Here is a 14511-nt window from a genome sequence, read left to right on the forward strand (position 1 = left end):
TAGAACAAAAGATTCTAAGAGCTCATCAGCGCACGCGCTATTCATACCTCGCACCCGATCAATATTTCCATTGTTCACGGGCACATGTAGTTGACCGTAGAAATGGGGACACAATGAACCGCTTGACTGCCTTCACATAGCTGGATTACCAACCTGTGTGCCTCTGTGTTGACGGGCGAAAAGAATCTCGTTTGGGGGCATTAAAGGCACTCGGAGAATTGCGGAAGGAACGGGTTAATAAGGTGTCTCTTTTGTCTGGCTGCTCAATGCAGACAGATTAAGTTTCAACTTGAAACTCATGTCTATTGATGTGCACACTTGCATGTGGTTCAATTGTTGTTTTCATGAGAAAATTTTGATGAAGGCATTATCAGGTCGCAATAGCCATCTAGCATGAATTTACCCAGCTCTCTTTATTTTTTCTCTTACAGAAATAATATATCACATGGTTGTAAAGCCATTTGCCCATAGCTCTCCATAATAAGGAGTAAAACAACAGAATTTGACAACAAATTTATGACAGTCGACGAATTTGAAATCACTGTTTCTGGTAAATATTTGATGGAAATCCTTTGTTTTTCTCTCTGTTGCACTTATTGTGTCAACCTTATTCAAATCTGTCAGAGAATCAGGTAGCATGTACCAACCACGAAGTCTGATTGGGCATCCAGCTGTCTAAGATTGTTAGAATGTGATGTGGGATGTGTTTTGTGTTGTTAGTCGTAAATGTTATTCTTGGTTTATGTTGGTTCAGGAACTTACTAGTTCTTCAGCTTTGTTAATCTTGGTTTTTATGGACACTTTATATCTCTTCTGCTTTTGCCGATGGGCCTAGACTGGATCCTTGCTCCTGTCTCAGCTGCTGCACGAGGACCCTGTACTGAGGCTGAAGGGGAGGACGTACGAGATGCCGCGCCATGTCGGGGTTGCCGAGCAACAGGAGGAGCTCACCATCCTCTACCCGACGGCCCTGGTGACGGTGGACGGCTTCAGCCTCTTCCAGAGTCTGCGTGCCTGCAGGAACCAACTCGCTAAAGGTACCTACACTGGCTGTCAAACACAAATAAATCTTTGGTTTTTTGACCTGCCCAGCAAATAGTGGGTCCTTGGTGCTACTATGCTGTGAATTTGTGTGAATTTTGATAAAATTCAACTGTGTCACATGCCTCAAAAATGGTAACTGGGATAACATATGTGACCGGCGACAACTGTTTCAGGCAAAAGTCAGGAATTTCGAAAAATCATTTTTTGACTGAATCACATTGCCCATTTCCTAAGCTTTGCATTGATATAAAACACTTGCATTCTTCGGCACCATAAGTGGGCATAGAAAGAGAAATAAAATGCACCTTTTAAGTTGTTAGCCTGTCAAAATTGCGAGAAAACGGGCTTTGAAGATTCACCTCTTTCTCAAAGACAATGTCCGAGCGGCGATGCGAGGGGAGAATCACCCATCCGTACGATGGTGCCAATCGATGTTAAGCTCCGCCTCTAGCAACCACATCGCCTTCTGATTGGCTCACTGAGAGAGTCAAATTTCCCGGGCACCTTCCTCGGAGCTCAGGGTATGGAGCAGAAAAACAATGCGTTTCGCTCGGGTTTGTTTACAGTACGTCTTTCAAGATGGCGAATACGATAATTGCACGTACAGCTGTATGGTGTACATGTACATGTGTATTTAGTGCACGCATTACGCAATGGCATCCACACGCCATGACCATGTGCATGTAACAGGAGCGGTGGCGAATCTACACATTTACAAATCGCGATTTCATTGTGGTTGATTTGTCTATATCATTGGCGACCCTTTAGAAGGCAGAAAATTATAGTGCTGACAAGGGTCACGCTTTCTGTTTGTTTTGCTTTTACAAGACATGCATATGTTGCTTTGTTCGGTGGTGCTAATTGAATTGAAACAAACAAACAAACACGACTCGTTTGGTGCGATCTTGACGTGTAGTATTTGAATAAATTATAGTTAGTCATATTTTGTGACCGCTCCTTTCCTCTCATCTACCTTCCATTGAGTCAGTCTGCTGTCATAATTTTTACTACATGTACAAGTAGACAAATTTGAGAATAACTTTTCACACGGTTATGTCATGCTATGTGATTTTCGTTTCACTTCCATTGTCGAACATTGCGGTAGAATAGTTAGAATAGAAAGCCAAACGAAGAGCATGCACTACAGAGCGAACGTATATAAACCACTATAGCAAGAACAATGGAGCGTGTAATCGTGCACGCGTGGACAAAGCATTCCCCAAACGCAACTGGTGTCTCCGAAAGCCGAATTATGTAAATGTATGCGACGCACCAGCCAATCGCATGCGAGACCCTGCGCCATAGCAACGCTGGGGATATTGGCGCGGCGTTCGAAAGAAGCTCGAAACTGACGAGTGCGATCCAACATAGGGTGCTTAAAATTCCATTTTCGATTGGAAAAAGTTAATCTTATGCTATGAAATTTAGTGTAGATGTAGAAAACATATCAAAGATTCGATTTCTGCAGAAAACCTAAATCGACAAAAATTATGGTCAAAATCTTTGTACCCCGCCTAGGAGGGAATTTGCTCTTGCGACTTTTGCCTGAAACCGTTGTCGCGGGTCACATATAACTTGTTGCTGTTAGAGAGGCATTAAAGCTAGAGCCATAAAGACAGGTGGGCTGTCTATAGGCATTGACTATCGTACTGTGTTTAAGACTTATATTGTGTTTTGTCTGTTGCATACCTTGTAATTTCCATTTCTACAACCAATGTTGCTTTCTTGTGTTCCTGTTAATAAAGAAAGCTAATAAATTGTATAGGTAGTCATAAAGTGAATTAAATACTGTATATCAATTAATGTTATGAATATTTATGATGCTGTTGCCATCATCAATCCTTTTAAAGTAGCTGTGGACTAGCGGGGAAGTGTTAGTTTGATTCCTTTTTATGCCATACATAAACATATTACTGAGTTTACTATTAATATTGTAGATGATTCATCAATGTAATATTATACAGTCAGATCACACCAATTGCAAAGATTTTAATGAAAGAAAGTCATACAAGTTCATCACTAGAGCTACTGGTTGTGAGTCTCTGGTCACTCGAACTTGGACAAGTTTACTGCATGTAGCAACCCTCCCAAAGGATGTGTATGAAATATACCTCTAGTCTTGATGCCTTTTACCACTGGCTGAGTCCTGTCTGAGTCCCGTATGATGTGTCTGAAACTTTTGGTATTTCACACCCTGACAGCTGCAGCCAGTGGTAGCCAGGACAACATCCAGCCACCACCCCTTGCCTACAAAAAGTGGGGCCTGCAGCAGCAAGATGCTATCGTAGATCACGTCAGCACAGGTAAATCTCCCTCATCCTGTCTGTGGTTGGCAGAATCAGACTGAAGCTTCCCGACCTTTTTTTTGGGTTTTGTTTCTTTTTGTTTGTTTTGGCTCCATTGCTGTGCAAGTTAGTAGTAAAATGGGAAATAATATCACTGAAGAAGACATTTTACAGTAGTAAATATGTAAATGTCAATTGCAACTGAAGTGCTGATAATGTGTTTAGGGTGTATTTGATCAGTGCAATTGTAATTTTTTTCTTTGTTTCTTTCTATCATCTGGAAGTCTTCATGTGATAAAATTCCCCTTGATTCAGTATGAGAGAAATAAATAATTTTATTCGTGTATTGCATTGACATTTGCATGAAGTTTGTAATCTGAAGAGCAGATTATTTTGTCCAATACATGACATGAATACAGAGTATCTGCTGAAAGGAATTAGTGAATCTCAAACTTGCTAGCAGAGAGTGTGACAGGAGCCTTTGATTATGTCTACTGTGTCTGCCACATATACCATGAATGTTGTGCAAGAGAGTTTTAGAGTGGCTGAATTTATGATTGCAAACTGGAACTACAAAATGAGAAATAAGCATTATCCTTTGAAAAAAGAACTGGCAGTGATTTCTCACAAATGATGTGCATTGCATTTGTGTTTTGGGAGGCAGTATTGTGGCATTAAAAAAAAAGAAAAAAGAATATCTGTGCACCCCTGAAATTGGTAAAAATAAACCACTGCAAAATATATCATGTAGGGTTTTTGATAGAGGCTGCCATTGTAGTGATTGTTACAAGAACACAGATAAAAGGGTAAATTTATCTGGTTTTGTCCTCAAGGCGTGGTGTCCAGCTGCTCATTTGACCAGCTCCATGCGGCATCCACCCTGGGTGGCTACAATGCCTCGGTCAGGACCACGCCCCCTGTCTGTCACAAGTACGTCACCGCCGGGGCAGGGCCATTCCTGGGATTCTTCTATGCCCTGGAGGTGAGACCCAAACTGACCTCACACTACCAAAAGTGTGTATGTCTGTGGGGTAGCCAAAAAGCGAAAGACCCTCCGAACATCAGAGTTCTTTGTGTTTTCCAACATCATATTAGAAAGCAAATTGTAAATGTGTTAATACACTGCCCTGTGCAGTCGTTTTCTGATGTGCAGTAGCATAGCTGCATTTAGTTGTGTGTGAGGAGCTATAAAGTTGTAGTGCTGTTTTGTTTTCTTTTGCTTGTTGAGCATTTTTGATTTTTTTTTTTGACAGTTCATTACTAGTTACTTATGAAACCAGATGTGCTAACTTTCTGAAATAAAAAAAAGGCATATTTTTGTTCAGATGCAAAACTTGTCACTGTAGAATATCTACTTAAATGTGATTTGGAATATGTTGCTTAGCTGGCATGATTGATGTTTTTGTGATATATTGGCAGCACATATAATTATGTTTTAATTTTGCATTAAAATGAAAGGCAAGTGATCATAAATGTAGCATCATATCTTGAGTAACATCAGAGCTGCCAAGTCTTCTTAATTCTGCATGAGGCACTATTGGATGTCTTGACAAGGATATTACCCCCCCCCCCCCCCCCCCCCCCCCCCCCCCGCCCATTTGAAAATCATCTTTGGCAATTGAGATGCATGCAACACATAAATATCTCCCTAATAGCTCTTTAGAATCTTCTTGCATTGAGTGATAATTTTCACATTAATTTTGTGATGTCCATAATCAGGGAAGTGCCCAGCCTCTCTTCTCTGATGTGGCCATGGCTGTAGCCAGCAAACTGAAGTCAGCAATATTCTCAGCAGCAAGGTCAGTTGAATGTCTCTTGAAGAGTACTAACTATGGGATACCAGTAGTGCTTCATCGTTACAATGAAGCACGTGACTGTCAAACTTTCATACTATGAAAGTTGTCTTTGTGTGCAGATATATATATTGCAATATTTGCCAGTTAGCATTTGATATTCTAAATGCAGTGGATAGTGTATGCCATACTTCAAATTCAGGAATATTAAGGAAAACTACATTCTGTGATGCGATGATCTCAGGCCATAATACAGAGACTCCAACCCCAAGCACCTTCTGATCTGGAGATTATCCCGCCCGAAACCCCTAGCAAACGGGAGACTCCAAGTTGATGTGTGCGAAGCGCGAAGTTCCTAGGATTCTAGATGTTCTCTGGTGCTATCTAAGGCTTATTTTTTCAACATACGATAGAAATAAGTAAGAAATGCTTTCCACCGGGAGACACAGAGCCAGGGCGGGAGAAATCAAATCTCAAACGGGAGAACGGGAGATTGTGCAAAAATGGGCTTTCGGCGGGAGATCTCCCGTCGAAAGCGGGAGAGTTGGAGTCTCTGTCATTGGTGATTGGTTCTACCATCAACAAGACTGCAACTTAAGTGAAACCTTTGCTCTAGGATGTCACCAGTTTGGTCCTCATGTCAAATTTTAAATGCTGGTAGCACATCTCATAGATGCCCTTAGGGAGCACTTCTATTCAGCCCCAATGATGTTTAATGCAGTAATTATCCTCCAATGTCCATTTTGTAGTCAAAATATAACATTGGCCTGATGCATACCAAATATTCTTTACATGAAGATTATTGGAAGCTGATTTTACACTAAAATATATATTAAAAAAAGATAAAGGACTATTCTATCTTGTTACTGCTAATCTAGGCATGACTATATTTAGGTGGAATTTTACAAGTATTATTCCTGAGCCAGATGTTGTCTGCTTATCGTAAGATTTGTAATTATTTATTTATTCATTTATTTGATTTTTTTCTGGCCACGATATTGAAAGTTTTCAAGAGAGGCTGTATCCCATGAACATTGTCTTGCTGACATCTTTCCTTCACAGTGGATGGTTTGGTTTTGGTGGCAGCAAGCAGAATGCCGACACACAGACGGGTTCCAAACAGAAGCCTCGGGTGGAGCCAGCGATGTCTCTCCCCATCAGGTGAGCTGATCAGAGTCAACTTTACTTTACACCAAACATGAGGATCTCGTACAGTGAAGCCAGTTCTGCTTCAAGTTCTTGCTTGAAGTATTTTCAAGCCTCAGATTGTTACTAGACTCTGTGTAATATGAATTGCTCTTTTTAACATGCCTTGTGCAGATGCGACATTTACAGTTGGGTAAAAATGGTATTGTACTGTAATCAAAGTGGATGTAGTAATTTGAGTACTGTATTCTTTCTTGTCAGTGCAAGGTTCCTGTGGTGTTGATTAATGGTAAACATATGTTTTAAAAAATTTGAAGGATGAAGAAAGGCACTGCATATTTTGAGCTCTCTCGTAAGTTTGCTGTGAAAATTTTCTATGAAAGTAATAAACTGCTGCATTATGTTTGCATCTTGATAATAAGTGAATTCATATGTTTTAAGGGTACTGAAATTGATGTGCAAGGATTTTTGTGGACTTGTGTGTTGTGGATTCTGGAAACGTGAATATTACTGAGCTGTTGTTAGAGTAGACATTGTTTTGAAAGAAGAAATTTCCCTTCCTGATGCAGGTTTGGTCTGCCTGATGTCCGTCGCCATGGAGACAGTATAGTTCTGGCTCCTGGTCTCAGGTTAGCGGTGAGCACTGATAGCTTTGGCAGAGTGTCGCTGGTTGATGTCATCCGCGGAGTGGCTGTCAGGATGTGGAAAGGTAAAAAGAGCAACGGATATTTTACATTGGTAAAATAGTTGAGAATATGCTTAGCGGTAGAAGAGAAAGTTATCTGTCAATCAAAGGAATGAAGCAAAATCAGTATAAACTGCACATACTGTGTGAAGTTGTGACATTTTGCATTAAACGAGCTGCAGTGTGAATGTAATGACTTTAGCATTAATGTTCATCGATGTGATCTCCATTTCCATAGATGAGTTGCTGACCATTACCAGCCTTCTTTGAGCTGTTTTTTTTGTGTGTTTTTGTGTTTTTGTGTTTTTGTGTTTTGTGTGTGTTTTTTTTTTTTTTTTGGGGGGGGGGGTTATCTGAAGGTCATCATGCTTTCATGATGCTAGCATGTTCTATGTTCCCCCATGTTCTCACTACTGGTAGTTTTCATGAAGCTATGCTCTTAAGGCTTTGTTCTCAGTACACCGATGCCCTCCTTTTCATTGTCAGGTTACCGTGATGCCCAGTGTGGCTGGATACAGGTGGTGGAGGACATCCACCGGGACCATGGAGGGAAGAGAGCCCGTGCCAGCGCAGGGAGCTCGCATGGACCCCGCGTGGCCCTCTTCCTGGTTATCTATGCACCCCGCAGGGGGATTATAGAAGTGTGGAACACGCAGCAAGGCCCCCGGGTGGCAGCCTTCAATGTGCCCAAGTCTTGCAGGTGAATGAAGGACAGAGCGTAAACCATCTCAGCAAAATATTCCTTTACAAGATTAAATTTCCAACAGACCATAACCTAGAAATTTAATAGAACATCATTGTTCCAAGAGAAAGAAAGAAGCAAAATCAATGGGAATATCCAACAAAATTGCAATTTGGATACACAAACACATTTTATGGCTAGATGAAACTGCATCTATTACAGAGAAATTTCGACACACTATCTCCTCACACATTCTGCTACACCATGCATACATTTGCCCAGCTTGACGGATTGTATATATCCCTCTCTAAGTTTGCATGAGCAATGTGTGGCTTGTCATTTTCATGATCACTATTTCAATTTTTTTTTAATGCTTAACCCGTTCAGGACGAGTCCTGAGTATACCTGGGCAAGTGTCTGTGGGAAATGCTTATTGTAGCAAAATCAGCCCGTCCTCAGTGGGTTAAACATCATCATTCTCTTGGCATTGAAAAGAAAAGAAAAAATTAATATCTTATGTTTTCATGATTATTATTGTGTATCTGTTCCCCCAAACTCCTTAGGCTGCTGTATCCAGGCCATGGGGTCATGGGTCTCAACAGCCTCTCGTTTCAAGACTCGCGCACACGCCCCCACATGTTGCAGTGCTGCCTGCTGGAACCCAGCGGCCTCGTGAGAACCATCAACGTGCCGTTCCACCTGGCCCTGAGCGACAAGAACAGCAAGAGGGCGCACGACCTGCACCTCATCAAGAAGCTGTCCAGTCTGCTGCACCACAGGAGGTCACTGAAAGGTCAGGGGTCAATTCTCGTATGTTATTCAGTCAGTCAACATACTGCTTCACTTGATGTGAGCAATACCTATGAAACCCATGCCAATATGTGACAAAGAGTACAGATTAGCTTGTGTACTGTTTCTCCTCAGTTTCTAGCTCTCTGCCACTTTCTCTCTATTATAGACAGTTGATTTAAGAGGACTAGCTATTGCAAATACAAGGTGGCTTGTTTTACATGAAGGTACTAGTGATGATCAGAATTAATCATTTGTTATTTTACTTATTCATGCTGCATTGTCAAACATACTACAAAAATAATGTGAAAGCAGAGTAATTTGTGACAAATCATGGCTGGAAATTTAACATTAGTTTGTCCAGATGTCTAGTCTGAGTTTGTAGCTTTTCAAGGAATTTTTGCATAGCAAATTGTTGTGATGTAATCCTACATCAGATGGATACAGAATTTTGTTGAGAAACAGCCAACATATGATTCGTCCTTGTAATGAACATAGATTAGGCAGTAAGTTGACATTGGTTTCTTCATCTTTTCTCCACGCAAGAACCCATCGTGGAACCAATCAGCAAAATACTGCAAGATCTCAAGTTGACAGCATACAAGCAACAGGTATGTGTAGGCCACTAACTGCTGGTTATTGAGGCAGTCTGGAAATAATCTTGTCTTGAAAGATTATATGTTTCCAGACTGCCTTCATAGCATATGTTTTGAAATACACTTTACATGCATGACTGCACCTGGCAACCCTCCAATACGCTGACACACCACAAGGTGGCCTTCACTTTATTAAAAGAAGAAGATGTGATGTAGAAAATAGACAAATAAAATGAGTTAAAACTTCTTTCACACATGGGCATCACTCTCAATTGAACCACAGTTATTGCTTCAAAAGTTTTTGATATGGGAATAGTATTTGAGTTGATGGCGGGGGTTGACCGTTTTTGTGCAAGGGACTTTGGACAGTGTGTACAGCACTAAGGGGTTTTCTGTGCCAGTTGGCACTCAGAGCCCACTTGGTGCTGTTTCGGATTGAGGCAAATGACAGAGCCTTTTTCTAAGACCCTTGGATTTTTATAACACCTTTTAAAAAAAGTTGCTTTCAAGTAAGGCTTCGTAACTAAGAATATGTTTTGCTAATTGTCACACCTCATCCTTGCTCTTGCAATATCATTTTATTATCATTGTTGTTATTATTACCATTATTATTCAGTCTTATTTGTACAGGGTAGTCGCTTCAATGATCTCAGCACTGTTCACCCTGTGGGCCCTCTGCATATCAAAAACAGAAATAAAAGTACAAGTGCAAAAAAAGAAGAAGAAAAAACAAAAGAAATGTGAAAAATTTTTGTGTTGGATTGATGGATGGGTGTGCCATTGTCTTTCAAGGCCCTGGACAAAGCCCTGTCAGCCAAGGGCATGTCACCCGAGGAGCTCCTCCACATCGTCCGAGTCCTCATCGTCCAGCTGTCGGGCCAGGAGCCCAGCAGCATGGACTACGAGAGCCGCAAGCTGCTCCAGTACTGCGGCTGCCAGGTCACACTGGTGGAGACCTACACCAGGATCCAGGGGCTCCAGAGGAGAGGTGGTGACACTGGAGGCGGGGTGGCAGGCACTGAAGCTGATTCCACAGACAGGGAGCAGGAGACAGCCAGGGAGGGGCTGGACCAAGAGACAGTAGGCAATGAGTCATCCCTTGAGGTGAGTGTGTCTCTCATTATCTGTCGAAATCATCACCACTTTTGGATCAAACTTTTCAGTCAGTCTTTCATATGTTCGAATAGTCCCATGAGAAATGTGAGATCGTTTCCAAGATTTGCCCCCCTTTTTTTTCGAGGCTGAAGTCTTGAGTAAGCTGCTATCTGGGCATTGTTACCTTTAATTATCAATTGAAATGTTGATAGTTGTATGGTAATAGGAGTGGTCAAAGCATTCAGTAGAAGTAATTAGGTGTTAAACTGAAGATTGTACAAATGTAGTGTTGATGTAATCTGAATTTAAGATTCTGTTGTAGTTTTGATGTAATCTGAATTTAAGATTCTGGTCTTCACTTTTCTTCGACTTCTCATGTTCTACTTCTGTGAATTTTTTGAAGTTGTGCTATATCCTTGTCACTAGAAAAAAATATGTTATGTGTAGGATTATGCAAAGATTGTAAGGGTGTATTTTGGAGTGAACATTTTTGTCCTTCATTTGTCATTGTGTTTCTGTTTGGATGCAACATTTGCTGTTTCTTTGAATACATGCTTAGTCTGTGGCTGCTCTCCCTACCTCTCCCAGGCCCTTGCCTCAGCATTGAAGCAGGACCCCACAGCTCTCGAGGCTCTCCTGAAAGAGGTCAGCTCTTACCTGTCGTCATCATCGTCCTCCTCCTCGTCGGAAGCCAGGGTCCGCTTTGCCGTGGACTATAGCATGGACCCTGCCACCTTCCTCAGCTGCTTCAAGACGGTCGTACTGAGGACATCGGATGAGGGGGCCGCGGAGGAAGGGAAGAGACGAGGGGAGGAGGAGGATGAGGAGGATGGCAGAGAGGAGATGGCACCAACGGAAGAAGTGAAGATGAAGGTCACTTTCAAGGATAACCTTGCAGAAGAGAAGAAACTTGCCTTAGGTACGCCACGCCAAACATTGTCTTTAGAAAGTTGCCATTCAGTAGTAGAGCATGGATGTTTTGCTTTGGCATTTGTTTGTTTATTTGTTTGTTTGTTTTGTTAGGACATAGACCAAGCAAATTTAAAGTTCAAAGATAAAATGAATGTGCAAAATAACACTTGCCTTTGGTGGTAAGTAAACAATGTTTTTGAATTTGGGACAAAGATGTGGACTGACTCATAGTGATTGTCATCACTTGTCTTTCTTTGTCCTTGCCTCATCTCCATGTGTCGCAGGAATGTACCTTTTCAGACCCTGTTTGATAGACAGCAGTCCCGCCGCTACAATCTGCAAGATACTTCGAGATGCAGAGGTGGAAGCACATGAGTTGAGGGTAAGTAACTTGTTTTATGGTTTATAGTGGGTAGGGATTGTTTTGAAAAATGAAAATATATACATTTCCCCCAAACATGGTCGTGATCGGCAGTACTGTGGTATGTAATGTATAGATGTAAAAAGTAAAAGAAAGAGATTTGAATACTAAGACATATTTGTTGAAAAATCAGAAACCCTTTCCTCAAGAGAAGTGCATTAAAACAATAGATATGCATGCATACATGTAGTTCAGAGGAATTCTAAATCTTGCTCATTTGATTTATATTTCAGTGTTTCCATTCGTCACTCATTTTTTACTATTGTTCTCTTTTTCTTGTCAATCATGCGATGCTATACAGTGGATTGGAATACACTTTGAAAGACAGAATAGGAATACACTGTGATAGACAAAGAGAGGTGTTTTTCTTTTTTTAAGAAGTATAGAAAGCAGTATTAGTACAAGCAATGGAAGAGCTGGTAAAATATATGACATTTCTCATCATGGTGACATGTAAAAGTAGCTGAAAAGTTGACTTGCTGACTATACACTATAGTGCTTATCATGTGCACATTACATGATGTGAATGAAATTCATGAAAGAATGAAATTCATCATGTTGATCTGTTCTCACGCAGATGCTTCTCCTACAAGTCTGGCTTCACAACGAGGCAGAGTTTCTGAAGAATGCTCAAGTCGCCACCACCAACCTTTGCCACCTGCTATCAGAGACCACCACGCCCACCTCCCCTTTCCTTTCCCACCCTGGGAGTGCGGGGATGATGGCCCCAGCAGAGGTGGAGAGCATACATGGACTGCTGTATGACACACAGCACGTGGGCGGGGCCGAGATGGCTGCCGTTGTCGTCAGAACGATGGTCGGGAATGCCGAGGGGAAGAAGGGGGAAACGGCAGCAGAGAGTCAGGTAAAATAAATTCTTTGCTCTGGATTCGTGTTTTTGGAACCCATCTGAAAGCATTGTCCAGGGCTTTACCTTTCTCTCATGATCTTCAACAATAAAGGAAAGACCCAAAATAGTGTGTGCAAATTAGGGCTCCTCTGGCTTCCAACCTGTGACATAAAGATTTGATATTCGTTGAGGAAGAACGAAGCTCAGCCAATTTCTGCAGAGGAGACCAGAAATCATAGAAAATGACACACTGCTTGCTTCTTCATAAAGCCTGTAAGCAGAAAGATGGATTGAGAGTCTACAAGTTCAAAGTCTGTGTGTGAATGGTTGACAGTTTTGTGTATTTTTCCCAGATGAGAAATAACACTATGTTTTCTAATGTTCTTTTTCCACTGTGTCTATTTCAAATAGGACTCTACAGAACAAACGGAGGTCGATGAGAGTGAGGATGCCAGCCCCGTGACCACACCCAGCTCAGATCTGAGCCGTGATTGGGTGGATGTCAGCATGTGGGATGTGCTGATTGAACAGCTCCGAGACCTGATGGTGCTGAAGAGACTGACTCAGACCAAACTTAGCAAGGTGCCTCAGATGTTTTTTTTTTCTTTCTGGAGCTAGTAACTGAGCTGTGATGTTCATCATCATCATCATCATCATCATCATCATCATCATCATCATCATCATTATCATTAACAACAACATCAACAACAACAACAGCAACAACAACATTATCTGCTGTAGCAGCAGCCATAGCAACATCAGTGCGAGTAGCATTCATACTAGCAGTATTATCATTAAGAAGAAGAAGAAGAAGAAGAAGAAGAAGAAGAAGAAGAAGAAGAAGAAGAACAACAACAACAACAGCCACAACAACAGCAACAACAACAACACTATCTGTTGTAGCAGCAGCAATGACAACAACACTATCTGTTGTAGCAGCAGCAATAACAACATCAGTGTGAGTAACATTCATAGTAGCAGCATTACCAGCATCAACACCACCAACCACCGTGACAGCAGGAGCAAGTAGAAAGGCTTACAAGTAGAGGAGAATAATGCTTTCTGTGTAGGATGATTGGCAAACATTGAAAAACTGCTCGCTAGATGCTAATGTTGTAGCAAAGGTGTGATATCACATCATCCCCCAGGTTACGTTTGAAGGGTGGGGGGGGGGATGGAGGGGATACATAGAGGGTCACGTATATCGAGAGGCATCCACAATGTGTATTTTTATCATTCAGGGAAACTCAAAACTTGTCAATGTGCCACGTTCTGCTGATGTAACCATAGATGAATGCTGTCATCAAATACTGAAAACATGGATATTCTCATGCAATTAATTATTCATGTCGGACCACCTGAAGTGAACTGTAATGAGTTCAGTGTGCATGTTTTTTTTATGTGTGTGTGCAGGACACCATTGCCAAACTGCAGAGCAACTACTCCAGGGGATGGAGCGTGGACGGCTCGCTGCCCCCCACAGAGATAGCGATGCCAAACATATCGGTCAAGGCCATCATGGAGGGAGGTAGAGGTGAGACAAACACACATCCCATGTTTAAAGGTGAAATCCACCATGAAAATTACTTTCATGTGAATAGAAAACTTGAAAATTTTGGGGAATAGGACAGTGACAGCTTGATCAAGTTCAAATAAAGACTGAGAAAGTTATGATTATTTAAAGTTGTCATTGATCAAGTATGAATTGGCAAATCTGTGATGTCACATTCGAGCTCACCCTCTCATTTGCTCTGTATTATAAGAGGTGAAATGTTCATTTACCCAGGGAATGACAAAAGATATTATTCCCTTTGCCCAAGTCGATATGGAATACTGTTAAAACCAGAAAATGTTCGCTTGCATTCTAATTTTGCAAATTTTGCGAGAGCGAAGATTGGCAAAATTAAAATGCACACTAAAGTTCTCGTCTACACAACTGCATTGAATGCCAGAGGCATTGCGACTGATTGACAAATTGCCCTACATCGACGTAAATGCCAGAGGCAATTTGTGAAAATTTCAGTGAAAGAGGTCATCGGCTCCAGTTCGCAAAAATGTCATGTTGTGAAAATATCTTGCTTTACAGTATATGCAAATGGCACTATACGTTGAACAGGCAAGTGCCAATGCATGTTACTCGCCCACCAGTGAGTATTTGTTACCCCAGGTGAAATCACATTTTATAATGCTGACACACGTATTCACAATGCCTT

At 41.5% G+C, this 14511-nt stretch overlaps 1 protein-coding gene across 1 annotated transcript in view; it reads left to right on the forward strand.

Moving 5' to 3' along the window:
* The window catches only part of LOC139708572 (rab3 GTPase-activating protein non-catalytic subunit-like), a 31681-nt gene that overhangs the window by 6357 nt on the left and 10813 nt on the right, over positions 1-14511 (forward strand). The window contains exons 7-21 of the mRNA XM_071620514.1: positions 836-1037; positions 3246-3347; positions 4163-4311; positions 5049-5128; positions 6185-6283; positions 6838-6977; positions 7440-7653; positions 8199-8428; positions 8971-9035; positions 9813-10124; positions 10704-11034; positions 11312-11409; positions 12026-12313; positions 12710-12880; positions 13712-13832. Of these exons, the coding sequence (XP_071476615.1) occupies positions 836-1037; positions 3246-3347; positions 4163-4311; positions 5049-5128; positions 6185-6283; positions 6838-6977; positions 7440-7653; positions 8199-8428; positions 8971-9035; positions 9813-10124; positions 10704-11034; positions 11312-11409; positions 12026-12313; positions 12710-12880; positions 13712-13832 (2602 nt within the window). The remainder of the gene's footprint in view (positions 1-835; positions 1038-3245; positions 3348-4162; positions 4312-5048; positions 5129-6184; positions 6284-6837; positions 6978-7439; positions 7654-8198; positions 8429-8970; positions 9036-9812; positions 10125-10703; positions 11035-11311; positions 11410-12025; positions 12314-12709; positions 12881-13711; positions 13833-14511) is intronic.

The sequence above is a fragment of the Diadema antillarum genome, unplaced genomic scaffold (assembly GCF_040938485.1).
Source record: "Diadema antillarum isolate AM-2024a unplaced genomic scaffold, OU_Dant_1.0 scf00000036, whole genome shotgun sequence".
NCBI classification, from domain to species: domain Eukaryota; kingdom Metazoa; phylum Echinodermata; class Echinoidea; order Diadematoida; family Diadematidae; genus Diadema; species Diadema antillarum.